The sequence below is a fragment of the Punica granatum genome, chromosome 1, assembly GCF_007655135.1.
Source record: "Punica granatum isolate Tunisia-2019 chromosome 1, ASM765513v2, whole genome shotgun sequence".
Lineage (NCBI taxonomy): Eukaryota > Viridiplantae > Streptophyta > Magnoliopsida > Myrtales > Lythraceae > Punica > Punica granatum.
In genome coordinates this window covers 54187762-54214261 of record NC_045127.1, presented here as the reverse complement: position 1 = coordinate 54214261, position 26500 = coordinate 54187762, and the positions used below count along the sequence as shown (strand labels likewise).

Here is a 26500-nt window from a genome sequence, read left to right as displayed (position 1 = left end):
TAATTAATAGTAATTTTGAGTAAATTGACAAATTGATCCTCCAGAGATGCATGTTACATCAAATTCGGCTTTAAGAAAATTTTTATATCAAATTAAACATTGAGAGATTAAGTGTACATTAAATCCGACTTCAAGAAATTTTTTACATCAAAATGAATCTTGAGAGATTTAGTGTACATCAAATTGAACCTTGAAAGATTAAATGTATATCAAATCCGACCTCAAGAAATTTTTTACATCAAATTGAATCTTGAGAGATTAAATGTACATCAAATCCGAGCTCAAGAAATTTTTTTACATCAAATTGAACTTTGAGAGATTATGTGTACATTAAATCCAACCTTCCATCAAAATGCCGTAAAAAAATAGATGGAAAAATCCAATCCGACATTCAACAGCTGATGTGGCATTGTTTGATTATTTTCTTCCATTTTTTTTAATTATTCCTCATTTTTGTCTCGCTTAAAAAAGTATTTTCTACAGTTCCATCACTTTTCAGTCAAAGGCGGGAAAAACTTTCTCCCCCCGACGTGTCATCCTCAATCGCTGATGCTCTCAGTGTAGACTCGCCAATCGTTGTCGCCGTAATCTCTCCGAGAGCATCAACGATTGAGGAGGACGCATTGAGGGGAGAAAGTTTTTTTCGCCTCTGACTTTTTCAGTTAGGGAACTGTAGGAAATATTTTTTTTAAGCCGGACAAAAATGAGAAATAATAAAAAAATGAAAAAAAACAATCAACAATGCCACATCAGCTGTTGAATGCCGGATCAGATTTTTCCATCTATTTTTAGACGACATTATGACAGAAGGTCGAATTTGAGTTACACTTAATCTCTCAAGGTTGAATTTGATGTAAAAAATTTCTTGAGGTCGGATTTGATGTACATTTAATCTCTCAAGGTTCAATTTGATGTAAAAAATTTATTGAGATCAGATTTGATGTATATTTAATCTTTTAAGGTTCAATTTGATAGACACTTAATTTCTCAAGGTTTAATTTGATGTAAAAAATTTCTTGAGGTCGAATTTGATGTACACTTAATCTCGCAAGGTTCAATTTGATGTAAAAAATTTCTTGAGATTAGATTTGATGTAACATGTATTTCTGGAGGACCAATTTATGAATTTACTCTAGTATTTTAGGACGACTTGGAAAAAACAAATATAAATCTGGGCTGGAGTGAAACTTTAGAAAACTGAGGGAGTGAGTGATAACTGAAAACTAGAATCTCTTCAGTGCAGCAGGCAAGAATCAGGCTGCTTTCATCGGTCGAAGAAGAACGCCAGAATCCGCGAGACCTCCATAGAGCCCGAGGGAAGAACACCGCCATTAACGACCTTTCTCCTTGTGGATCAGTGTAAATTTCTCTCTTTACTCTCGTGAAGATCTAAAGTTTCGATTTTTATGCTGAGACTTCTGAACTTGTGAGATGCGTTATCTTGTTTCTTGCTCTGGTTACGATTTGTTCTGTTTCGTTGCTCGGAAATGGGCGGTGGGTCAGTAGGAATGAACCTTGAGCTGGAGACTGGAATCTGATAGGGTAAAGCTGAAGAAGTGCTTCGGGCTGTTGTGGTAATATCCCAGAATTTATGGGGTTAAAGTATGGCCAGCTAGAGGATCGAAATGTCTTCTTGGACTTCATTGAAAGAAAGAAAATCTTTTGAGGGCAAGAATTAAAGGGTTTCGTTTCTCCGATAAAGTTTTCACACACAGAGAGGGAAGGAGAGAGAGAGGACGGAGAGAGACCCGTTCGGGAGCTTGGGGTTGAGGTTCAGGCTGACTGAACTTGTGAGTTACAACTCAATGGACGTTATCTCTGCATTGTGGTGAGTTATCCGAACCTTTTCTGGTCGCTTATCTCCATTATTTGAAGCTTCTTTTGAAAATTGTAGAGAGAAAGCTTAGTGGTATCGTTAATGGCAGATTATAGTATAGATGATTTCTGGTCGAAAATTTATATGGACAGCCTCCTCTGATCACAGGGAATCTGTGGCCTTTTACGGATTTGGATTTCGTTAAACGGTTTGAAAGTTATTGCGATTTGAATTTTCTGATAATCATGATGAAATGCCAAATTTGACCTGCCTTTTCGAACAGATTTCTCCACATTTTGATATCTGGTCTGTTTCTAAAACATAGTTCATATCGAAAGGTTTCCGTAGACACCTATATCACCGAATTTGGAGCTTTATAGAGAGAGTACCGAACTCTCGAAGCTGGACCAGTGTGCAGTTCGGATCTGTCCGCTCAAGCTCACACCAGCCAATTCAAGAGGCTCGTATGGCTCACTCTGACATCCGATTTTGATGATTCTTGCGCCGATGGATTCATATCTGATTTTATTTATTTATGCGATTTCTCGGAATTTTTCTAAAATAGAAATATTTATTGTATTTTCTGTGAGGTACGGGTTTATCGAATTTTCTTTCCTCAAATCCAAGCTTATCACTCTTTAAGCTCAAAAAGAGAAATGTTGAAAAATCTTCCCTGCTGGTCATATATGACCAAAGTGTTAACTCGATTTCGGTCGTTTTAAGTCGGAGATAATACTTTTCAAATTTGTTGATATTGATAGCATAACTTACCGGTTTGCGGTAAAGACTATTTCGAGCTCCTATATCACACTTACAGAATTTAGCTTTTAACACCAATGCAATGTTTATATTGATAAAGGTTTTGAAAACAAAAACAAAGAGTTTATCTCACTTCTCATTGTGTTTGGTCTTAGACCGTTTTAAATCAGCAATTCTGATATTTGAAAATTTTGATTAAATGATCGGAGGGAGTCCTTAATTATTGATTTTGGGGTTTAAAAGCATTTGATGTGAGATTGAGTTATGTCTCTAAACGATATTCATGGTATATAAAAGGTTATTGATATGAAATTTATTTATTTATTTAAGTTCAATGTTTATGATTATAAGGTTATTGATATGAAATTTACCCTTATTATAAAGTGATTAAATAGAATCGTTTAAGTAAGTTTTTATATGATGCTTGATCCGGTAGAGGAGAGTCATGTTTACTTACTGAGTGATGAGTTACTTATTGGGCAACGAGCTCACTCCTTATCCTCCCCCAGTTTCCCAGTTAAAAGAAAAGTTTAGAGACTAGACTGCAATGGATGGAAGGACTTGAAGTGCTGGAAATCTATGGAGATTGTTTGGGTATGAAGTAGATATTGTACTATAGCTGTTATGGTAAATGCTTGGCTGAAATGTGTTGAAATAATTATTTTTGGAGATTATAGAGAAATTTTATTATAGATATGGAAGTTAAGTTTTGGATTTGTATTAAGGGGAAAAAAAGATGTAGTATATGAAAGGCTTTGCTTTCTGTTGGACTCGGCTCAGCAGTTAGCGGCCTGTCACGCTCAAAAGAGAAAAAAAAATCATTGCTGAAAATGGGGCGCGACAGTTGTGCTTTAAAACCCCACAAATTTGCAATTTTTTTGGCAATTTGCTTGAAGTCCCGTCTTTACAGCATCTGATATGTCTGACTTTTGTTGTTTTCATCATTCTTGATTCTTTGCAGGGAACGGACTGGGCCTTTCATGGCATAGGAATATAAAGAACAGCCATTTTCGATATTCCGAGCTCGAAGTTATTTGTTGTAGTATTTACATACTTTCTGCTTCCAATGATTTTTCGGAGGCTTTGCTCTTCTCTCACCCGGTCCAACCTCCATTACCCATCCTTCAGCAAAAAACCCACTAGCCAAGTACCTTTATTCACCTTGGGTCCAATTCTCCATATTCAGAATTGTCACAATCCCTGTAAGTCTCAGAAGCTCTGTGTGGCTCCACGGTTCCTTTCGTCGAGTGTCCAAATGGAAGACGCTCGTAGGCCGCTTGCTGTCCCAATACCAGCCCTTGAGAAGGCCGATAAGAGTGAGCTTCTGAGAGCCCTTGAGACGTCTTTGGGCTCTCCGTTCAGCGTGGATCCAATACACCCCAACCCGAGCCCTATGATCATTGTTATTAGTGGGCCCAGCGGGGTTGGCAAAGATGCAGTGATAAAAAGATTAAGGGAAATAAGAGCAGGCCTCCACTTTGTTGTGACCGCAACTAGTCGGTCCATGAGACCTGGTGAAGTTAACGGAAGAGATTATTTCTTTGTCTCAAAGGAGGAGTTCCTCTCGATGATTGAGAAAGATGAGTTGTTAGAGTATGCTTTAGTGTACGGAGACTATAAGGGAATCCCGAAGCAGCAGATTCGTGAGTTTATGGCGAAGGGAAATGATATTGTATTGAGGGTAGACATACAAGGGGCCAAAACGTTGAGGAGGATTCTTGGGAACTCCGCAGTTTTTATATTTCTGGTTGCAGAGAATGAGCTGGCGCTTGTTCAGAGGCTGATTGATAGGAAGACGGAAACTAAGGAGGCACTCCTTGTGAGAATAGCCACAGCCAGAGAGGAGGTGAAGCATGTGAAGAGCTTCGACTACGTCGTAGTGAACGAAGAGGGGAAGCTTGAGAATGCTGTGAAGATGGTAGAGTCGATTATAGATGCTGAGAAGGCTAAGGTCCAGCAGAGGAGGGCTGTGATCTAATATCTGGGATCAGGAGGACATGATTCGTTTTTCAGGTATTTGGATTGGTTTTTACATAGTGGGAAAATTGCTTTATATTTGTTGTTGCAAGATGTCGCTTGCCGTTGCTATTAAATAAATTTCATGATGATCCATTAATATTTTTTTTTCAGTTCTCTCTCTTTTAAATTGTCTTCACAGGAAGTGTAATCTTAGGTTGGAGTTGTTATCAACTGGTGAACTTTTGGAATTTTTTTTTTCAATGCATTCATTTCTGTGAGGGGGTCCTGAATATGTTGACAACTCCAATATTTTATGTGTAGAACAGAATTAATCTCATTATTTCTGGGCCTTTTTGAGTTGATTATGTTTAAACATTAGTAGAAAGGGTATCTTATGAATAGCGCTTATTTATTTAGGTGTTGTCCTGTTCGTGTAATGGGTATACTTCATAGATGTGGATGCTTTTGCTCAAACATGGATGTGGATGCTGACTACAGGGAAAATAAAAAACAACGATGAAGAGGAAGTTCTCGAAGTGGGCTGTGTAGGAATGGTGTTGATGGATCAAGGGCAGCAAATTGTTTCAGAGACATCCATCTTGTCCTTAGCAGTGAATGCTTCCTTTTGCCTATATTTCTCCTCTTATGCACATCTGTATAAGTTGAGGAAAAACAGAACCTCGGAATCAAACAGTTTCATAGGCCCCGTTTGATTTGTAAGTTTGATTTTAGAATCATGATTTTGATTTTAACTCAACACACTACACAACAAAAATACACGTTTCCCAAGTCAAATTTATAATCTCATCTCATTTGTCATTTTCCACAATCAAAATCAAACTTACTTTTAACTCTAAAATTAAACGCACCAATAGATTTCCAATAGCCATATCGTCCTTGTACTTTATTTTTTCTAACATAGCACGCCTGTATTCTTTTTCTCCCTGTTAGTTTGTTCTTCTCTGCTCTCGACTTGTCATAGATAAGTGGTTAGTGTTTTCATAGAGATTGCTTCACCATGTGCTGTTTATGGAGTCGCGGGTCCTGACAAGATGCCCTCATTGTGGCGCTCAATTAGCACGCAACAGGTAAAAAGGTTGCTTAAAGTTGTGCTTTTGATCCGGTGAAGCTAAGCATTCCTCTACAGATTCTTGGGATTCAGCCGAATCTAGTCGTCCATCCAGATCCAGAATCTGTAGAAAGGTAAGTTTTAGACTCATAGTTTACTTGGAGTTAGTTTTTGAGCTTTGTAGCTCAATAGTCAGAATCCCAGATAAGGTCTCGTCCACATTTCGTGAGCGGAGTAGAATGAGTTTTCGACTTTCGACCCAAACTTATGAATAGGGTGTTAACTAATCCTGTCTTACTTGGCGATTTTCGATGGAATTTGGCCTCTTTGAATTTGGTTGTTTTAGCAGAAATTCATTGAATGAACAAATTAAAAACAATGGCAACTTGCGGAACATTCCTAACAGAGGGAAGACAAGACAGTCAAGATTATTCCTAGTAGTTACCTACTCCCTAACACATCATCCTAAAAGACGACTAAAGGCATGAATGCAGATCAGCTCGTTGACGTACAATATCATTAAATCATATGGGGCAATTACGGATTCTCAGTCGCCTGCCAAATATATCCTGTTCATGCAAGTAATCGCGGGTTTATGTGGATGTACATGATGTACGTCTCTTGCGTGAGCGAGTCATGTCAGCCACCCTCCGCTTCGAGGAGATCAACATTTTGTCGAAAATTTTCAAGACCATGCTAAAAATGATTGAGTGTCTTATGGAAATTTGCATTATCAGATTGGACATGCATCCCGTAAGGACAGTTTATGATAGTCATAACATACAAAGATGGAAGCAAAACTAGGAAAAGGGACATCGACAATTTCTATGAAGCTTGATTTCCGATTTCTTCATCGTGGATTCGCATCGTGTTCAATGTAAGATTGGCGTGAAAGGCGTGGCGGGGAGCCTATCTGGTTTGAACTATGACTTTATCGATAATTGAAGCAGGAAGGTTCATTCGTCTTGATCAGCTTGCAAATGCAATCTCTACGTCACAAAGCTGGGCCCGAAGAGATCTAAGCCACAAATTGGACAGACCAAAGTGGAAACTGTACGTCACAGACACAGACAGACGGACATAAAAGCTGGTCTTCTTGATCACGTGAAAGAAACTATTTTTTTTTCTAACCCAGAGTATCCGGGATTCGCCCGACTAATTTCGAGGGTTCCGTTAACCCCCGGCGATGCACGAAGCGTGTAATTACGCCAAAAGCGCTCCGGTGGTTTTAAGGGGATTCGAACTTGAGTTTCGGTGCAAACTTGAGTGTATATTAACTATTAGACCGAATCCCTTGGGTTGTGAAAGAAACCTTTTAGCTCTAAGCAAAAGCCACAAATAATTGTTAACGTGCGTTTAATGCATGTGTATATGGTTCTATCCATAAACATACGACTGTACGCAAATGGAAGTCTTGCAGGACCGGGATTTTGTTGTATTTATTAGTCGGTAATGTTGTAATCAATTTTGGATTGTAATTTATCGTGCTGCTTATGAAATCTTGAAGGACGATAATTAAAATTGCCTGTTTCTTGCCTGGGAAGGGAGATGGAGAAAGCCTTTGCCTTGACACAAGAGGACTGTATAAATGAGATAATTCCTTTCGGCAATATACTACAACCAGGGCCCAGCCATTTGCCATAATTGCGCATTTATTTCTTATTTGACAAATTTTTTTTTTCTCTCTAATTCGTTCAATTTTTCAATTATTATTGAGTGAAAGCAACGCCCGAGAATCTCTAGATGATTGAATGAGTCAAAAGCCTCAATTTTCTTTGTAATAGGAGAATATAAAATGATCGACCAACTCCCATGCAACGGGACACAGCCGTATACCACTAACTATAAACTAAAAAATTTTGCGGGGTTGTCGTACTTTCGTCACTGTGATCCAATCGTAAACTACTAGGTCCGGGTCCTCCGAAAAAATTTCTGGATCCAGCATCCAATTGTATTGCTTGAGAGCTAATGTTCGGTTAGACCGTCGCAATCGAGGAGGTGATATGATTTATCCAACAGTCATGTTCGTAAATATACAAAGGGCAAACTGCATATTACTGATTATGATCTTGCAAGAGCTAAAATTAGTCACATATTATATAGAATATGCCAAAATGGCAAATAATCCCAGCTCCATCACATGAAGTAGAAGACCATTTATAATGAATAAAGTGTAACTTATATTATCATAATCTATATAAATGGGCATGTTTGAGGTTTTAAGTCAATGGCCGAGTTAAAAAAAAAAGAAAAAGAAGTCAATGTCTTTAGATTAGTGGGAAAATGCATAGATATTGTATAAAATGTCAAGCAATCATTCGATCTGATCTGATAGCTTGATGAATTTGGATCTTTATACAAATGATTTCAATATAGTGGATCTTAAGAGGAGAATACCATGGAAAATAACTTAAAACTTTGTATGATACGTCGAAATGAAATGTTATTCACGTTGTAAAATCCGAATTAATACAAAAATTATCCCGAAAGGAAAATTGAGGAAGAAAATGCAATCGTGACTTCCCTAACTTTTCTTCCTTTTCTTCTCTTCCATAAAGTGATGAAAAGAACGGTACCGGTAATAGACATTGCTTTCCCACTTGAGGGAATTAGTAGGAAGTAAAGTAGGCTTTTAAGAATCTTTGCTCCGGAATCAAGAACACATTCAATGGCCCAAAGCGAACTTCATATAGATATTCCGTGAGGAAGGTAATGCCGGGTTAGCTTGTTGAACGATCTAGTTCACTAATGAATGAACCATCCGTCTCGCGTAATGAGTCATGTAACTCATGAAATTCATGTGTGGTTGCATATTGTTTCAGAGATTCGAGACAATTCACCCGTAACTCCTCGTATCTTTCCAGGATTTCTCACGGTCCATGACATATGAGCAAGAAATGCAGGTCCCGCGATCAAGACTTGCTGCCCAAGTTTAAGGGAAGTGAAGAGCAGATAGACGTCCCGCAATCAAGACGTCCTCATAACTTTCGCTGATTTACTCATCCTGTGAGTTCACAGGTGTTCACGGGATCGAGGAGATTAGTCGGATGAAGTCCATATACCTCTCGTTGAGAGATATGACATGGACTGTGTGTTTCTAGAAATGAGTTTGAGATAGGTTATAAATATCGCGCTACTTACATATTTCGAAGGATAGCATAATCAAAATTGTCCGTTTCTTGCTTGAAAAGAGAGATGGGGAGAGCCTTTGCCTTGACACAAGAAAACTGAATGTGGATAAGATAATTCCTTCCTTTCAGCAATGTAGTACAGCCAAATACCAACCAATATTCCACATTTATTTCTTATTTGACAATTACTTTTCTCTAACTCAAATTATTATTTTTAATTATTATCGAGTGACTATCGAGATCCAATTGATTGAATCTCTCAAAAGTCTCAATTTTTCTTTAACAAACAGGAAAATAAGAGGATCAACCAACTTCCAGGCAATAGGATGCACCCGTACGATTAAGTATTAATAACTACAATAAATAATTTTGCGGATTTTTCGTGTTTTTATCACTGCGATGCGTTTGGAAAGCACTAGTCCAAACCCCAGTAAACATTTTTAGATGGGGCATCATGGCTGAGAACGACTTTTTAGTTAATTGTAACAATATCACAGCTGAACAGATGATCTATCTAATGATTATAATCACGAATACACAAAGCGCGAACGGATTATTACTGATCATGATTGGCTAGAAATGAATAAGTCACATAACATTATAGATATTGTGTAAGCCATTAAACAATCGTTTGATTCGATCTAATAGCATGATAATAAATCTAAATGTTTGTGTACAAATTGATTCTAAAAGTAGTAGATTTTAGGAAATGAGTGTCGTAGAAATAACTTTGAACTTAATATCGAGAAAAGTTAATTGCGTTATGGAATCTTGTATTATACCAAAAATTAGCCTACAAGAATGTAGGAAGAAATGCAATCGTGATGTCCCTGTAACTTTCATTCCTTTTTCTTCCTTTTCCATAAAGCGAACGACACAACACCGTCGATAGAAATTGCTTTCCCGCTTTCGGGAAAGACTAGAAAGTAAACGAGGCTTTTAGAGTCTTTGCTTAGGAATCAAAAACACACATTCAATGGCCCAAAGCGAACTTCGGATAGAGATTCCAGAAGGGAGTTTTATCGGGTTAGTCTATTAAACAATTCCATACACTTATGGAATGAGCCACCGTCTCATATCATATAATTCATTTAAAAATGATTATATCGATACTCTTTGGGGGCGATTTAGGAGTTCTCATCCGAACTATTCATATCATCCCGGATTTCACCCGGCTCATGACACGCAAGCACGATTGGTGGATCCCGCGACCTAGGGAGGGAAATGGAAGAGAAGTGCTGCCCAAGTTTAAAGGGAAGCGAAGAGCAGATGGATGACTTTGCTAGGAAAAATTGGAAGGAAATGGAAAGAAAGAACTTTCCGTTACACTTCAAATTCCCTCCACATCTCCGCATAACAAAACGTGCCCTATAATCCCATCCATTTCCACTCTTCTGCCCTCTCCCTTCTTCTTTATATATAAGTGTCTCTTCTCCGTCAACATCTAAACAACAGCCAACAAGCAAAGATCGTAGATTCAGTTCGTCTTAGTTCAATTCGATTCAATTGTCAATTCCTTTGACGGAATCAGTTGGTGTAGATAAAAAAGACAATATGGATCGTCGGAATTCCGTGGAGAGTGAGGGGAGCGGGAGCGTTCACCTGCCGATCTCCGAACTCCGGCGAATGAGCGAGGCTGCAGGCAGCTCCGGAACGGGCCCCACGATCTTCGAGCCTCAGTACAGTGGGATCGAGAAGAGGGACAGCAGCAACACCAACAATTCGGTCTCACCCTCCCCAAGGCTGCCTTCCTCGTCCTGCCAACCTATCCGAGCCCCAGAGAAGAAGCTGACCCTGTTCGCCCTGAGGCTCGCTGTGTTCGAGAAGGCTGCCACTGGGCTTGGAACCCTCGGGTTCATCTGGGCCACCGTGGTCCTCCTTGGCGGCTTCGCGATAACCTTGGACAAGACCGACTTCTGGTTCATCACCATAATACTCCTGATCGAGGGGACAAGGATCTTCAGCCGGAGCCACGAGCTCGAGTGGCAGCACCAGGCCACTTGGTCAATCACCAATGCTGGAATCAGCAGCTTCCGGGCCATAAGATCGAGCTCCTGCCATATCCTGGAAGCCGTGAGGGCTGCCTTTCGGCCCATTTCCTGGAAGAGCCGGGAAATAGCAGAGAATCATCGGGAGGGTGCACCATCTGGCCCGAGGAGGAAGCCCACACGGACTTGGACGAGCTCTGATGTGCCGCTCCTTCCGTATGGACAGTGGTTCTTCCTGTCTCGGAATGTCAGCAAGCTTCTGTACTGGCTCCAGCTCCTGTCCGCAACAGCCTGCGTAGTTCTGTCCCTGATGAAGCTCATAAGGCACAATTATGGTGAGATTGCAAAAGGAGACACCGACAAGAGGAACCGGAAATCCGCTCTCATCATCTTCTACGCCCTTGCTTTGGCGGAAGCTCTACTCTTCCTCATGGAAAAGGCCTACTGGGAGTGGAAGGTCAGCCACTGTAAGCTGCTTGAGAGGGTGAACAATGAGTGCGAGCTTGGAAGCTCGGGTTTGGTCTCCATTCGGAGGTTCTTCTATGATTCCTACTCGAGGTGTGTCAATGGGAGCATCTTTGAAGGCCTGGATATGGACATGATCAGTTTCTCCACAGAGCTGTTGGGTTCGAATTCTCCTGACGAGCAGCTCATTGGAATTAGGATTCTCTGGCAGTTCGTGGTGAATGAGAGGTTCTCTGAGGACACCCTTCAGAAGATCGGCACAAACATCACTGTGATCGAGAGATTGGTTGAGATGTTGAATTGGAAGGATCCGCAACAGGAAGAGATCCGGAGGAACACTGCAGAGATTTTGGCGAAATTGGCAGGCAAGAAGCAGAATTCTCTCCGGGTCGCCGGAATTCCCGGAGCTATGGAGTCAATATCTTCATTGCTTCAGACGAACAGGAGCTCTGGCGGGGCGTCTGATGAGATCAGGGAGAAGACGATCATTTTCGACCGCGAGAATTATGGATTCTGGACATTCAACCACTTAGGTCTTCTTATCCTAAAGAAGCTCGCACGTGACCATGATAACTGCGGGAAGATTGGGAACACGAGAGGGCTCTTGCCAAAAATAATCGACTTCACCCACATAGGGGAGAGGCTGCTGAAGGATCGGAATGTCACTGAAACACAGATTCTGACCGTTAAGAGGTCCCTGCAACTCCTGAAGATGCTCGTGAGCACGACAGGAACCACAGGGAAACAGCTGAGGAAGGAGATATCAGAGATTGTCTTCACAATTAGTAATATCCGGGATATCCTGAGGCACGGGGAGAGGCACCCAACGCTGCAGAAACTTGGAATCGAGATCTTAACGAGCTTAGCATTAGAAGAGGATGCAAGTGAGAGGATCGGGGGAACTGGTGGGGTTCTGAAGGAACTGTTTAACATTTTCTTCAAGGGAGAGACCCCTGAGAATCAGAATCATGTGAGGATCGCAGCCGGTGAAGCTCTAGCTATGCTGGCACTCGAGAGTAAAGTGAACTGTCACCGTATTTTGAAGCTGAAGGTGCTCCCTGAGCTCGTGGGAGCATTGGAGATTCGCGTACTTCGGATTAATGCAGCAAGGATTTTGAGGAATCTGTGCACTTACAGTGGAGACGACTCGTTCGACCAATTAAGGGGTGTCAAGGCTGCTGCTCCGACAGTAAGTATATTGAAACCAGTTCGGAATAAATTCATTTCGATATGTTCTGATAGAATTCAATAGAGTACAGTCGAACTCGATTATAACTGATCCCGATTTTTGTTCAGGTTCTCAAGGCAATTATGTCAGAAGAAAAGAAGTTGCAGGAAGTAATGCTTGGGTTAGCATCTCAAGTTTTCCGGTTCATGACGGTGCGAGAATCGAGACGTGTGTTTGAGCAAGCCGGCATTGAAGAGACAGAGCTTGCCGAGGCATTGGTAGAGATCCTGAGGAAGTACCGGGACCCGCACATTAAGGTTCCGAGGATGAGGAGGTTTGCAATAGAACTCGCAATTTGGATGATGAGGCACGAGGCAGCGAACGTGAAGATTTTTGAGAGCTTGGGATTGGAGATGGAGCTCGAAGGCATTCTGGAGACAACATCGGAGCTGGAGAGCTTCAACATCTTCTCAGGAACGGTTGGGCTGAGTCGCCACGGCACTACGATCCATTCGCTGGTTGAAACTGCTCAAAAGCTTCTGCAGACACAAACAGATGAACAAGGATACTAATGACTCTGTCAAGTTTGTAAATATTTGTCTGAGCACAGACATCACAGATTATTCTTCTTTTTCTCTCTTTCTAAATTTATTTATGTAGTAATTTATGAACTTAATTGTTTATTTGTTTGATTTTTTGGAATAAGTTGAAGAGAATAAAAGAGCAGCTGATCAATTGGAAGAAACAACCTGTTCGTAAAAGCATTGCATTATTTATGTACTAGACCGAAGTTGGCGTAATTCATATGGTCACCAAATTTGTAGCAAGACCGAAATCCCTTTTGCTCTCCCGGTTGAACGGAATTAGTTTCAGACAATAAATTAAATATATTCGTGTTTCATAGAAATAAGAAGATATATTTGTCCTCCCCAATCACGACGGAGGAGAAGGATTACGAGATGTCGTAGGAATGCACTTTTTCAAATGATTTTGAGTTAGTTCTTGTTTTGGATTGGAGTCCTTTATTATTTTCTTAAGTGGAAAAGTAGCAGATCGAGCTGCAACCTTTCACCATATTGCTCTTTAGGCTCATAATATTTAGCATTTTAAGAATAAGGTCATAAAGTTTTGCAAAATGTTTAATAAGGCCTTCGACAATCCTTTTTTTCCCCCTAATTTTTAAAAATAAAGTAATTCTAAAAAGTGAAAATTTTTCAAAACAAAATAATTATAAATATATACTCATTGAAATTATCGATCCACAACACTGCCATTACTTTTGATTCTGGAATGTTACAGTCACTGCTTCTATTTATTTGAATCATTTTACACGCCTACAACAATGACACTAGTTACATAACACAGATGAAAAATGTTTGTCCCGAATTGACTGCTGAACCGTACTACATTTGCACTTTCATATCTCCTATTTTCACCGACTGTTCTTGAATAAATTGAAATCCCAACGGCGGATCAACCCATCCACGCCATTGCCCACGGGATCCTTTTCTTCTGTCGATGAAGCCTTTGTGTCTCCTGAAACATCAGAAGCCTCTTTGCTTCCTGCTTCCAGCACAGGAGGAGGAGGAGGGCCTGAAGAAGGTCCATTGGATGATGAACTTGTGTCAGGAGATGGGTTATTTGTCTCAGTGGTGAGATTGTGGGAGGTTCCTATCAAAGTGGAAGCGGGTTCTACGATTGAATCTTCAGCATGCTCTGAAGTGGAGGAAGTGTCTATGTCTTCTTTCTGTGATGATTCACTACAGTTGCCGATGGTATCGGGAATTGGTTCATTATCGCTTGGATGTCTCATTTCCATGTCCTTCAGTGACTCGAGAACAGCTGCCATAATCATCTGTAGATATTTTCAACAGAACAGTCGATAAAAAGCGATAAAAGGGGGAAAAAAATTGTGGTCATGTTTGTTTTTGGAAAACTGTTCACTAAATTGGAAATAAATTCAACCTAAGTCGATCAGACATATTAGATCATTAAACTTGTGAACTGCAACATAAAAGTGAATATATTGTAAACTGTAAAGCACCTTTTCTTCCTCCTCGGCACTGCACGGGAAACCTGTCAAGTCATCAAGTTGATACTCCAGATATTGGTCATTGCAAGCTGAAGTCGTGTCATGAGGGTCATAAGACTGACCACCGGACGGCTCAAACTCGATCATTCCAGAGGAAGATGCATGAGGATTCTCACCCTCAACTTCCTTGTCCTGTGACCAAACAATTCAATCCAGTTTCAGGAAGACTATTAAACAGTAATCGAGCATTTCCTGAGTATACAAACTGATACAGACCTCTGTTCCACTGGAAGATTGTCTAAAACTTGGTTGCCCAGGGATATTCCTCATGCTACTGGTGGCTGAAATGAAGATTATTCACCAGAAAGAACATTAATCAAAGAGCATAATTAAGGGAAGACTAGACTGCCCAGTTGGACCAGGAAGGTAACACTAGCATTTTATGCCGGACATGATTCCCGAAACTATGCCAAAAGGAGACGAAAACTAAACACCCAGAATGCAAAGTTATAGAGGTATCGGAATCTTGCCTGCAGCTACAGTTGATGGTGCATGAGTATAACCTACTTCCTGCAAATTGCTCCAACCTATCTGAGAAGGTGAGTAAATTGACTTCGTTTAAGGACACAGTATGTCTCACAAATCTGATATAACCAGATAATCCTCTAATTACTCTGATTGCTTTGCAGTTTGATTTACCTTACCAAAGTAATCGTCCTGAGGATTGCCTCCAATGGGTCCTGCCCCCTCATCATCTGGAGGCTGCAGAACGTTGTGGAAGAATATGTTAATTGAATCAAAGTAGAACTGTGGACGTGGAGAATTGTGGTCTCCCTCGAATTTGATGATGTTCTTATCTCCCTGAAAAAGAACATAGTCACACAAAAAGTTACATTAATATTATTATCTGATGTTGCAATCAGTTAACTATTGGCGATAAAACTCGTTCGGTTCCAATGAGAGAAACATATATGTTACATCTGAATGAAGATCTCTAATTCAGGTTAATAGGAAAACTGACCATGTAAGCTTCGAATATACGATCCGAGTGATGAGGACGTATGAAATCATCATCAGTTGCATGGCCAAATAGTGCTGGTACAAAGCAGGACTTGGCAACCTACACAAAAGGGACAAGTTTGGTAAACAGAAAAAGAAGCATATCAAATTGAGGCAAAAGCCAAGGCATATGACTGCTCATTCCGTGCATGTTCACAAGTTTTGTCATATTGATCCATGTAGAATGAGAAGGACAACCCATGAGAGAAGTGAGAGAGAATAATATTTCAACCTTGATGGTGTTGAGCTCCGCAATATCAAACTTTGCCTTTTTCTGTATTGCCCGGCGCATGTATTGAATTGCAAGCTTAACCTGAGATGAGTCAGACGAGATAATTGAAATGATGGCAGCTCAAAAGAAAAAATTCATAGAGTTGGGAAAAAGCAGGAGCACACAAAGCAAAAGAAATGACCTTAATTAAACCATAAGAAGAACAATGAGCATGTTCAAGACAACTGAAAAATTTCTCAAAAATATCGTATGAACAGAGGACCGATAAATGATTAAGCGAGCTTCCAATCATATTGACATAGACACAGTCTCTCTATAATTTTTATCTAATGCATGAACCTCTAGTTTGGCCTCAGTTATCTAACATTGTAAATAAAGGGAAAATTGATAATTGGACTTACAGTGAATTTAGGCAAGCGAAATGATTGTGTGTCCGCTAATTCCATCATTAACTCCATCAAATCGGAGAAAGGACTGTCTAGAACCATTCCTGCGATTGAAGGATCCTCAGCTCCATACATTAAGCTGTGACAAACAAATATCGCAGGTTATCAATAGTGGCATGCTTTCAAAGAGATTAATTCCCCATAACATTATAATGATCGCGGCAAGAAGCTTGGTATTCTCTAAACCATTGAAATAGGAGGTAGTCAGGCATAGAAAGACTTCATAAAATACAATCAGTTCAAGTAGTCACTGAACAAGAACAAATCTAAAATTCGAGTACTAGAAAACAGCAGACAAGGTCGCAAATCTTAAGTATGAACAACATCCTAGGAAGCTAGTCCAGGAACACAAAGAATGAGTGACTGATAAGAGAGAACCTTGTGACAGCACCCATTGAACGGCCCCACAAGCCAATGAGAGAAACGTTACCGTCAGCCCGCAAATATTCAACCGCGGCCTTTAAGTCATCCTTCTGAAAAGCATAAGGTGGACATATTAGAAGTGAAGGATAGCCTCGGGTGACTAACGAAGCACAAAGAGAAGACTGAATGCCAGAATTTAATGTTCCACTTTATTTCTCAATATGGGCTCTTCGAAAAAATAAATAAATAAATACTCTCTTGGATTGAATAACTACTTACCTCAAACCACCCTAAACTGACATATTCTCCTTCAGAAAGTCCAGATCCAGAAAAATCAACGGCAAAAACAGTAATGTTTGAAGGAAGCAAGACAATTGCAGTTTCACTGGCATCGACTCTGCAACCACTGCTATGAAGACAAGGAGACCAGTCAGAATCCTGATGACGCGCAAAAATCTGAGGATATACATGGATCTTTTGTTATCTTTCTTGGTTCTTTAACATGAATCAGGAGAATCGACCTATTTCCGTGGCAATATATTACACATGGCAAAGGCTTTCCCTCAGGACATACAGCGGGCATGTAATGACTGCACTGGAGGACATCTCCTCTACTGTTTTTAACCTGCACAATGGTGGGCAGAAATTACCCATAAAGGCATTTGACGACAAAGGTATCTTTAACAGTAAAAACTTCCAGTCAGAACAAGATTTGAGATCTATGGATGGTAAAAGAACATAAATCCAGCAGAAAGCAAGCACCACAATGCATGGACAATATACCTCCACGTCCTTCCTTTGATACAACCTGCCCTTCAGCATGAACTCTTGATCTAACAGATCATATTTGGGATTGTATTCTGCTCTGCAACCCAGCAACAAATGTATTTGTAATCAGATTAAAGCTATAGATTGGAAGCAAATCCGCCAATATATGTACTCTGAAGATGTTCTTCTATCTCAATAACAAATGCGATCTCGAGCAACTTTAGATGTAATTAAGATTGAAAAGACAAAGAGCTGTTTTCCGGAAATGAGATTTATAGCATCAAGAATTCTCATGATCATTCATTTCTCAAATCTAGCTTATCACTTCAAACACAGAATTGACAGAAATTGTCTTTCTGAATCTGATGACTCGAATCTCCAAACCCAAGATCTCAACTTTATCAGACCCCGAGAAATGATATCTCCTCCCAAATAATTCCAACAGCTGAAATTAGATTAAACGGTGAAAATTCCGATTATTGCATCTCATAAAGCAAAACCCAATGAGACTCAGAGCACCAACTTCTGCTCTTTCCTCCACCCAAGTGGAATTTCAACGGGATTCAACGGCAGGGGTGGATTTCATTACCTGGGAGGCCGAATAATGAAGTTGACCAGCTGCTCCATTTGATTCAAACTGGCAATCCTCTCAAGGCGGAGCTGATCTTATACCCTTTTCCCTTTTGACGTTGAGAAGACGCAGGAGGAGTGGAAGGAGCCCGGCGGTCGTCCGATAGGATTCTTATTCCGTCGTTACTTTTCCGGCGACGCCTTCTTCGTTTCCTTGAACTCAACCACCAACCGGGAAAAAGAATTTTTCAGTTTTTTTACCCTTTTTTTTTTTGGGGGGTTTTCTTCTTTCATTTTTGGCGGTAGCGCGTGGGGGAGAAAAACGTTGACGCCAGCCTGTACGTGCATGAACAGATCATAGTAGAGCGACGGCCAAAAATGCCCGGCACGGCTCCAATGACATTGGGCCTAGATGGGCTCCAGGTCAGATGCTGAGTCGGGTTGACTCCTATGAATGAATATGCAAATAATAAACTTAAATTAAATTAAATTGATATATAAACAATATAGGCTATATAGTGCTAATTAATTTTCATCATGATCCAATGTAAACATGATTTTGTTGTAAATAAAACAACAATCGCGTAACAATATCTGTTTACCGTCACAATCTTATCGGATTAGGCAAAAGATTATTGGCCTAAGATCAGGTCAACTCTGAGCTTGCAGTTGTTATAATGAGATCAATCCGACCCAATATACGGTCGTAATATCATAAGCCTACAAGAGTCTTAAGGAGTTGCCGAAGTTATGACTTATGAGAACTCGAATTTCATGAGAACGCAACCATCACAGGATTAATGTGGTAGAACAACTATTGATTATTGCAAAAGAAACAGCATCGGATCAATGAAAATTATTATTAAAAAGTTATTATAATGTCATGACATTGACTAATTGCCTACATTACATAACAAACCTGTTGATGTGACATCTCATCTTTCTGGTATTTTCGTTTCACTTTACTTCACCGACTATTAATCCCATTCTTCCATATTTTTAATTTGTAAAATTTCATATCGTATCTTTAACTGAGACGCTACGATAAATATTCACACTCTTTCTTGAACAAAGTTGAAAGAAAAATGATAACTTCCTTTGTTACCTGACCTCCGAAAGATATCCAAATCGTATTCAGATTTTATGTAACGATTTAAGTTTGAGTAACCGCTGAAGTATGAATTTTTTTTTGCATCCCTATCAATCGATATAAAAAGATACACGATACACGATAAGCTGAATACACATGATATACACGATAAGCTGAACCTTGTACATCACATTAATAACTACCTCGGCTAGTAATAATAACCATCTCTTTTTGCTGGGTATAATAGTATTACTATCTCAGCTAGAGCAAAATGGCAAAACTAAAAAACTATAATCTAATCTAATTTTTGATTAATTTTATTAAATTAAATATACATATATCACTCCCAAAAGGGTTCAAGGATTCAATTTTCGGATTATATTTGGCAAAAAAAAAAAAACAAAAAAACTTTCGAGGAACTTAACTTACGTGATAAGCCATCCCAATCTTTGATATGTAATTCACGGTCTCTTTGCTCGTAATGATTCGATCAGTACCCAAAAAACTTTAAGAATGTTCATATTCGATGATAAAATGATTCATGTGAGATCTTGTATTCGATATGATCTAATGATGATTCAAGAGAAATTTATTTATTTAAAAATTAGTTAAAATACAGATTTGTGCCAAAATTTATCTGTTACCTCGAAATGGCAAGCAAGGTATAACTAATCGTGCGGCAGGCAGTTCAGAGTTCGAGCCTACTGCATGCATGCAAGTTGGAACTTATGCAATTGGCAAAAACACATGGAAATAGAAAAAGAAAAAGATTACTGAGCCTCTGGATCCAAAATTAACGGCCAGAAGTGGGAGTTCACTATGTGGATCTGAGCAATTCCATATGGACTTTCTTTCGATCATCTTCATCATCATCCAATGTGGTCCCCAGACAAAAGGCACAGATAAAGGGCAAATACAAAAGCGTCCCTCTCTCTCTCTCTATGTGATTGGTCTCGTAATTATTAAGGAAAGAAGAACACATGACTCATGTGTTACTGTTTGGAATGTCGCGATGCAGCGTCCTCTCTTCATCGGAAATTCTTGTTTAAGTACTGTAAATGTCATCCCGACTTCACCGCGATAAGTGATAACCACATAACTATCGCCCGTGCCCGGCTTTAGAAAGCAAAAAGTTCTCTTATAACTAAACTCCTGTGATGCTATGGCCATGTTTCTGCATTTGCCTTGAGAATCTGATGAATGAGAGCAGCAATACTGATTTTAAACAAGACCCATCCATCAGGAAAAGATTGTAGGAAACCATAAGTCCAATGACTGAACTGCAAAAGTAAAAAAATCATTGATCTCGTCATGTTTTTGATTTCTCTGCCTCTAGAGCTTATTATATTGCAGCCTAGTGCAGCAGCATTGAGATTGACAAGAATCTACGATTAGATAATATATGCGATTCCCATTATAAAATTTGGGATCTCAGGCAGGCCTGCCTGCTCTGATGAGTGCTTGGTGTGTGGGGAGAAGCAACAAAAACAAAGACCTCAAGAAGGGGGGAAAAAAAAATCTTATCTGTTGTTTGTTGTTACATTTCCATGGTCGGTCAAGGCCTCTTTTGGGGCTTCCTAAGAGACCAGAAACTATTGTCCTCCACTCAATGCCATTACCCCTATCTGCTCAGCAAAAGCCACCAACACCAATCCCATCTTTCACAGAATAAGAAAGCCCCCTTCCGCAAAACCCAAACATTCCATTTGCACACTCTCTCTCCCTCTCTGCTTTTCTCTGAGAAAAAGCTCACCGTCTTCTTGCTCCTGCACAGCCATTTTCTGCAGTCTCCGAGGTCAGTTCACTGTGAAAATTAGTGTTCTTGAGCTTCATTTCCTTCTGGATTATGGTGATTTTTGGTCAAAATCAGAACTTTCCCATGTTCCGATTGAAAAAGTCAACATTTCAATGGGGTTCATCGTTCCAGTTGTTACATGGAACCAATGCGCCATTTGAAGCTTCATGATCATGTTTTCCTGATAATAATAGTAAAATACATGCTTGACACTGAATGGAAAATCATCCTGCTGCTGATACTCGGTCAAAACGGAAATTTTTTCGATGATCTGATTAAAAAGTCAAAGCCTTTTCAATAGTGTTGACTGTTGGTAGTCGGAGACTTGATAGGATCCGCATTGTGTCAGTTGAATGGATTCGGGCCTTTGAGGTATCCAGAATCACGTTACGGAATCCAACCTGTGTTTCCATCTCGTCCTTTTTCTTCATGGAAGTCAGACCAGAGCATCTGCCTTTGCCAAGTGGATAAGTTCTTCCAAGTGTGATTCTTTCTACGTACTAGAAAATAGATTTCCGTGGATTAAGTGACAAAACATGAGTTCAGCGTCTTCATTAACTGCCGAGTCGCAGGAGATACTTCCCCCTTCATATTCCAGGAAAATCTCGGAATTGATTCGAAAGATACATGTCAATTGTATATATCTGCACCAAGAAACATTTGCAAACCATATCGAGCGTGTGTAAAATGCCAATCTTGGGATTCTCCTCAGAAGAGAAAAAGGGAGTGGATTTTGTTACTTCTGCTGCTCGGAATTTCCATGTATCTGCAAAAGGAGTGGTCAGAGAAGCATGAGCTTCAGTTAATTGAATAACCTGCAATTTCTCGTTAGTTACTATTTTACATTGCAGCAGTTGCCCTGTTTCCGGTTGTTAGTACAAATGGAGAAACAAATGCGGTATTTAAATATTCTATTCCGATGGTTTATTTATTTTGTTCATCAATAGATGTTCATATTGAGGTATGAGTTTCCTTTCTGCCTTTGCTTATTTATTATTTTATATCACACATGATATTCATTTTTTGGAGCAGGTGAAAATGGCTCAGATTTTGGCACCCATCACCCAATGCCAGCTGAGAATTGCCAAGAACCCGGTGAATGCAAGTCCTATGGCAGCAAAGACATGGAGGTCCCTCATGTTGAGGCAGAAAAAGAGTGGAAATTTGAAGAGCTCCTCCAAGTTCCGGGTATTTGCATTGAAGGCTGAAAATAACACAATCAACCGCCTTGAGGACCTGCTTAACTTGGATGTCACTCCGTATACAGACAAAATTATCGCCGAGTACATTTGGTACGTGTTGGTTATTTCATTCTCTCTCTATTCAACTTATTTCACGTGATATTGCCATTTATCTTTCTGCACAGCTGATGTAAAGTTATTTTTTGAGGAAGGATCGGAGGGTCGGGAACTGATCTGCGTAGCAAGTCGAGGGTATGATATTGTGATGATCATACGGTTTTGATGTTTTATTTTCTCATAGGCTATATTTATTACTTTAACCTTTTCTATCTTTTCGGGGAATCAGACTATTTCCAAGCCTGTTGAGCATCCGTCCGAGCTTCCGAAATGGAACTATGATGGATCGAGCACTGGACAAGCACCGGGAGAGGACAGTGAAGTCATCCTCTAGTAAGATAGTTTGAGACTTCGAGAAATTCTTTTTGGTCGGTTGCCGATGTACTTGGGCTCATGTTATTTATCGAAATTACTATTCTTTTTTCCTGCAGCCCTCAGGCGATTTTCAAGGATCCTTTCCGGGGTGGCAATAATATCTTAGTAAGCATCTGGAGCACAGTAGCTGAAATTTCAACATTCAAAACAGATTGCTTGTTGCACAAGCTATAGTCTGGAATTCATGGATCATAATTTACGTGCAGGTTATCTGTGATTCTTACACGCCAGCCGGGGAGCCCATTCCGACCAACAAACGTGCCAGGGCTGCTGAAATCTTCAGCAGCCAGAAGGTCATTAATGAAGTTCCATGGTGGGTCTCAATTTGGTGTCGTAATTGTTTGCTTCTCATTTCTTCGTTACTCAATGATGTCTGTGTAAAATGCCAAGATTCCATGTTGGAATAGTTACTCCATTCCTTCATACGAAAGGTGGTATCAGGCTATGTACATGAATTTTCTCATGGATTCCGATCCGAGACACACAGTTCAAAATGGATTGGATATGTATTTATATTTGGTTATCTTTCAAATCAGGTATGGGATTGAGCAGGAGTACACTTTGCTTCAGACAAATGTGAAGTGGCCACTGGGTTGGCCGGTCGGAGGATATCCTGGCCCACAGGTGAAAGACGCACTCAGTCTCTCTGTGATGGATAAGTCATTCATTGAATTTAGACCCTGCTTGGTTTATTATAGACGAAAGGAAATGCCTCAGAGCAGAATCGACATATAAAGCATGAATCGACCCTGCTTGTATAATGATGCAAGTCAAGAGCAGCCCTAGTCCCTCATACAGATTTCATGATTAGATCAATTTATCCTATCTCTAGGGTCCATACTACTGTGGTGTGGGAGCTGACAAGTCGTTCGGAAGGGACATTTCCGATGCTCACTACAAGGCTTGCTTGTATGCTGGGATTAACATCAGTGGGACAAACGGTGAAGTCATGCCTGGGCAGGTACCATACTTTTTACTCTTGCTAAGAGAAGTGCCTCGATAAGTTTGAACATACACTTGCTGATTATTTGAGTTTTGCTATGCAGTGGGAGTACCAAGTAGGTCCGAGTGTCGGGATCGAAGCTGCAGACCATATCTGGTGTTCAAGATACATCCTCGAGGTAATTTATCTTTGTTTTTATTTTCTTCACTTCAAAGTTTCCACTGCTGGCAATATAATTTATGTGCATTCTCATATGATGTATTCATTCTTAAGGTATGTTTCATGTTTGCAACAGAGAATAACTGAGCAAATTGGTGTTGTACTCACCCTTGACCCGAAACCAATTGAGGTGATTTGTGCTGCTATTACATTGGTTTTTTTGGGTCCCATTCCTTGACATTTCCTTCATTTTGAAGCGGTTGGACACTAGATTACAAGATCTAGTTTGATCTCTTATTCTTTTTGGCAGGGTGACTGGAATGGTGCGGGATGCCACACCAATTACAGGTTCTTACCGACTTCTTTCATAATTTTTTGTGTTTGCAACTTTAATGGACTACAGATGAGAGTTTTTATCTATGTAACCGGGATGTTGTTCTATTTGCAGTACAAAGAGCATGAGGGAAGAGGGAGGATTTGAAGTGATCAAGAAGGCAATCCTGAACTTGTCGCTGCGACACCAGGAGCACATTAGTGCGTATGGAGAAGGGAATGAGAGGAGGTTGACGGGAAAACATGAAACCGCCAACATCAACACATTCTCATGGGTACGTCCGAAAAGGAAATATCTGAGAAAGATGTAGTGATTTTGGGATAGTAAAATAACTATGCAAATTGCATCTTTCAGGGAGTTGCCAATCGTGGCTGCTCGATCCGTGTGGGCCGTGACACCGAGAAGCAAGGCAAAGGTAAAAACATCTCGTGAAAGTGAACTACAAGCAGATTTTTCTCAACAAATATTTCGGTCATATGAAGTCGTCCTCCTACACTAGATTTTGTGTACAATTGTTTCTTACTTAAAGAAGGCCAATTCATTCACCAATGATTGGTTTATGCTGTTCGACGCTTATTTTTCTTAAGTAAGGCCTTGAGTTCGAGTACTGTGAATGGAAAAAAAAATCTTGATTGGGAGAGCTTTGTCTCTTATAGGGCCGACCCGGCTCGACTGGATTAGTCGAGACCCATTGGGTTTCCGGATATCATGATTCACACCGAAAGAAGGCCAATTCATTCGAAACTCTTCTGTACTTTGAAATTCCTGAAATTAGTTACCTTTCATCTTCTTCACTGATACTCATCATGCAATAATTCGTGTCAGGTTACTTGGAAGACAGGCGTCCCGCTTCAAACATGGACCCATATGTTGTGACCTCACTACTCGCTGAAACTACAATTCTGTGGGAGCCGACTCTCGAGGCAGAGGCTCTCGCTGCTCAGAAGCTTGCTCTCAAGGTGTGAAAAACAAAACCATGTCGGCAGGTGATAAGAAACTGCTGAAGGTGACCTAAAAGCCGATCAGCTGCTTCTGGGTGGCATTTCACCTTTCCTTTCCAGAGAGATTATTTTAGAAAAGAAATCGATCCCCGTGTAAATAAAGGTCCCAAAGAGATCCTTAGCCTTGGAAACTATTTGTCGAACTTTTATTTCGAAGTTTGCTCCGTTAATGAATGCTGGAACTTTTCTGCTCTGGGATTGTATTTTCTTGGAAGAATTCCTTCACTCGCTTCACTTTCAAGTCCATAACATGTCCAAGCTCAATTTTTATTATCAGGATCCAATCAAGTCCGTGGTATTATGTTCGAGAATTTGACTGGTCTAACATTATGCCATCTCCCAAAATCTCTTATGCAAGCTTGTAGTCTTCATGTGACGATATTCCAGCATGTTATGTATATGTTCTTAATATTAATCCGGCTTCATTTACAAAACTAAGGTTGCTCTGTTGTTACTGATATTCTTGAACTGTGGCTAGTAATTGATTGCTGAAAAACTAAAAGAAAATCCACAACTGCTTTACCGCCTTTAATGGGAACAGAATCATGCATGTGGCTCTGAGGGACACACAGGCGAGTTGCCCTGTACAGCTTGACGAATATATCTTTGGTCCCGAGGTATTCGTATACGCACCTTGTGAAAGTAAAAACTACTACTCAGACAGAAATTGATCCGAGTCTCAAAGTTCTCAAGGAAGTAGAACTCCCCGTGTTCAGTACAAGAAAATGAACCGCTTGCAGTTTCGGGAATATCTCCTGTTTATAAACCGTCCTGCTTTTGCTTGGCAGAGTTAGTGAATGTGAGATCAGCTGGAAGACGAACAAAAACTGGTCCCTACTCGGATGCCAGTGGCTGGAATGAATTCGAGAGTACCAAGCAAGAAATGAGAAGCTCTTCGATGCAGAAAATTTGAAATTCGGTTGTCGTCGTCCAAGCCTCAAGAGTATATATATCACGCTGAATATCGTGCTGCAGGTCTTTTCTGATTAATAACCGAACAAATTCCTTCACTTTCTATTATTCCATTTCTAAGTGGTCGATGCCGATGCTGTATGTTCTATTTCATTATTCTTGTTCACTGCAGTATTTTTGAAGAAAAATGATGTGGTGGACCCAACTAATTATGTAAAACAGTTAGGATTCAGATCAGAGGAGCGGGGTCTAACCTACCAAACAGTATCTCCCTTTCACGAGGTTTTCTACTTCGGAGAAATAGCTGAAGTTTGAGCTTTCTCCGGCACAAAGTGGGATGCATTGCTGATCAATTCGTCAACTCATCTACTTTATTCATGGAAAAATTGATGATCATAATGATTGTTGAAATGTGTCTCGCAAATTTCAATATAATATAATAATACAAAAACCTCAAATATATCTTCAAATATAAATAATCCATTAATAAACAGACTTTTCGTCAGTTTGAGGAAAAACAAAATGCTCGAGAGCTGATTCCCGACTCGAGATATATCCCGGGTAATTCCTCCATGCTCTGCGTTCCTCGTCCACCCGTGTAGAATGTGCTATAATGGGATTCCCTCGCGTCCAACATCTCGGACAACCTCAGGACGTGTTCGCAAGGACCCCGTTCTGGTTCAAACACGATCTGGCACCCGCAGCTTGCCTTGAGATCCGATGCACTCAATGTCAAGATATGCAAGAAAATGACCTTATAAACTGTCC

At 40.1% G+C, this 26500-nt stretch overlaps 4 protein-coding genes across 8 annotated transcripts; 3 read left to right on the top strand and 1 right to left on the bottom strand.

Annotated features, from left to right (window-relative positions):
• The first annotated feature begins 1199 nt into the window (after positions 1-1199).
• LOC116187599 (guanylate kinase 3, chloroplastic) lies at positions 1200-5291 on the top strand. 4 transcript variants are annotated; one of them, XM_031516424.1, is made up of 5 exons: positions 1200-1359; positions 1504-1828; positions 3085-3169; positions 3537-4588; positions 5033-5291. In XM_031516424.1, exon 4 carries the CDS (start codon positions 3642-3644, stop codon positions 4551-4553), a length of 912 nt encoding a protein of 303 aa, XP_031372284.1. In that variant the 5' UTR covers positions 1200-1359; positions 1504-1828; positions 3085-3169; positions 3537-3641; the 3' UTR covers positions 4554-4588; positions 5033-5291. The 4 variants fall into 4 exon arrangements, with proteins under 4 accessions (XP_031372284.1, XP_031372269.1, XP_031372279.1 ...); XM_031516409.1 differs by having other exon boundaries at positions 4952-5291; XM_031516419.1 differs by lacking the exon at positions 3085-3169 and having other exon boundaries at positions 4952-5291.
• Positions 5292-9851: 4560 nt separating this feature from the next.
• LOC116193795 lies at positions 9852-13096 on the top strand. Its single transcript, XM_031522574.1, has 2 exons — positions 9852-12376; positions 12484-13096. Exons 1-2 carry the CDS (start codon positions 10289-10291, stop codon positions 12925-12927), a joined length of 2532 nt encoding a protein of 843 aa, XP_031378434.1. The 5' UTR covers positions 9852-10288; the 3' UTR covers positions 12928-13096.
• Positions 13097-13600: 504 nt separating this feature from the next.
• Positions 13601-18140, bottom strand: LOC116192807. Of its 2 annotated transcripts, none has more exons than XM_031521452.1 (13): positions 17845-18140; positions 17271-17352; positions 17009-17112; positions 16767-16893; positions 16503-16597; positions 16080-16203; positions 15679-15759; positions 15409-15507; positions 15087-15248; positions 14918-14978; positions 14664-14728; positions 14400-14579; positions 13601-14210 (listed from the first exon to the last, which is right to left on the bottom strand). In XM_031521452.1, the coding sequence occupies exons 1-13, from the start codon at positions 17880-17882 to the stop codon at positions 13788-13790; spliced, it is 1641 nt and encodes a 546-aa protein (XP_031377312.1). In that variant the 5' UTR covers positions 17883-18140; the 3' UTR covers positions 13601-13787. The 2 variants fall into 2 exon arrangements, with proteins under 2 accessions (XP_031377312.1, XP_031377313.1); XM_031521453.1 differs by having other exon boundaries at positions 17271-17347.
• A 2390-nt stretch (positions 18141-20530) lies between these two features.
• LOC116192933 (glutamine synthetase leaf isozyme, chloroplastic) lies at positions 20531-25093 on the top strand. The gene is made up of 14 exons (XM_031521639.1): positions 20531-20710; positions 21743-22002; positions 22104-22143; positions 22238-22341; positions 22440-22488; positions 22590-22696; positions 22920-23007; positions 23216-23344; positions 23430-23504; positions 23622-23675; positions 23796-23833; positions 23934-24093; positions 24174-24234; positions 24645-25093. The coding sequence occupies exons 2-14, from the start codon at positions 21749-21751 to the stop codon at positions 24782-24784; spliced, it is 1299 nt and encodes a 432-aa protein (XP_031377499.1). The 5' UTR covers positions 20531-20710; positions 21743-21748; the 3' UTR covers positions 24785-25093.
• Positions 25094-26500: the final 1407 nt, after the last annotated feature.

Bases quoted from the DNA above. Each gene is read 5' to 3' on its own strand.
- LOC116187599 (XM_031516419.1), top strand. From the start codon at position 3,642: ATGATTTTTCGGAGGCTTTGCTCTTCTCTCACCCGGTCCAACCTCCAT.
- LOC116193795 (XM_031522574.1), top strand. From the start codon at position 10,289: ATGGATCGTCGGAATTCCGTGGAGAGTGAGGGGAGCGGGAGCGTTCAC. The intron at 12,377-12,483 runs GTAAGTATATTG...ATTTTTGTTCAG, and splicing joins TCAAGGCTGCTGCTCCGACA to GTTCTCAAGGCAATTATGTC.
- LOC116192807 (XM_031521452.1), bottom strand. From the start codon at position 17,882: ATGGAGCAGCTGGTCAACTTCATTATTCGGCCTCCCAG. The intron at 15,508-15,678 runs GTTGAAATATTA...CCTTTTGTGTAG, and splicing joins CGGAGCTCAACACCATCAAG to GTTGCCAAGTCCTGCTTTGT. The intron at 14,211-14,399 runs GTGCTTTACAGT...AAATATCTACAG, and splicing joins GTGCCGAGGAGGAAGAAAAG to ATGATTATGGCAGCTGTTCT.
- LOC116192933 (XM_031521639.1), top strand. From the start codon at position 21,749: ATGGCTCAGATTTTGGCACCCATCACCCAATGCCAGCTGAGAATTGCC. The intron at 22,144-22,237 runs GTATGATATTGT...TCGGGGAATCAG, and splicing joins ATCTGCGTAGCAAGTCGAGG to ACTATTTCCAAGCCTGTTGA. The intron at 23,008-23,215 runs GTGAAAGACGCA...TCCTATCTCTAG, and splicing joins GAGGATATCCTGGCCCACAG to GGTCCATACTACTGTGGTGT.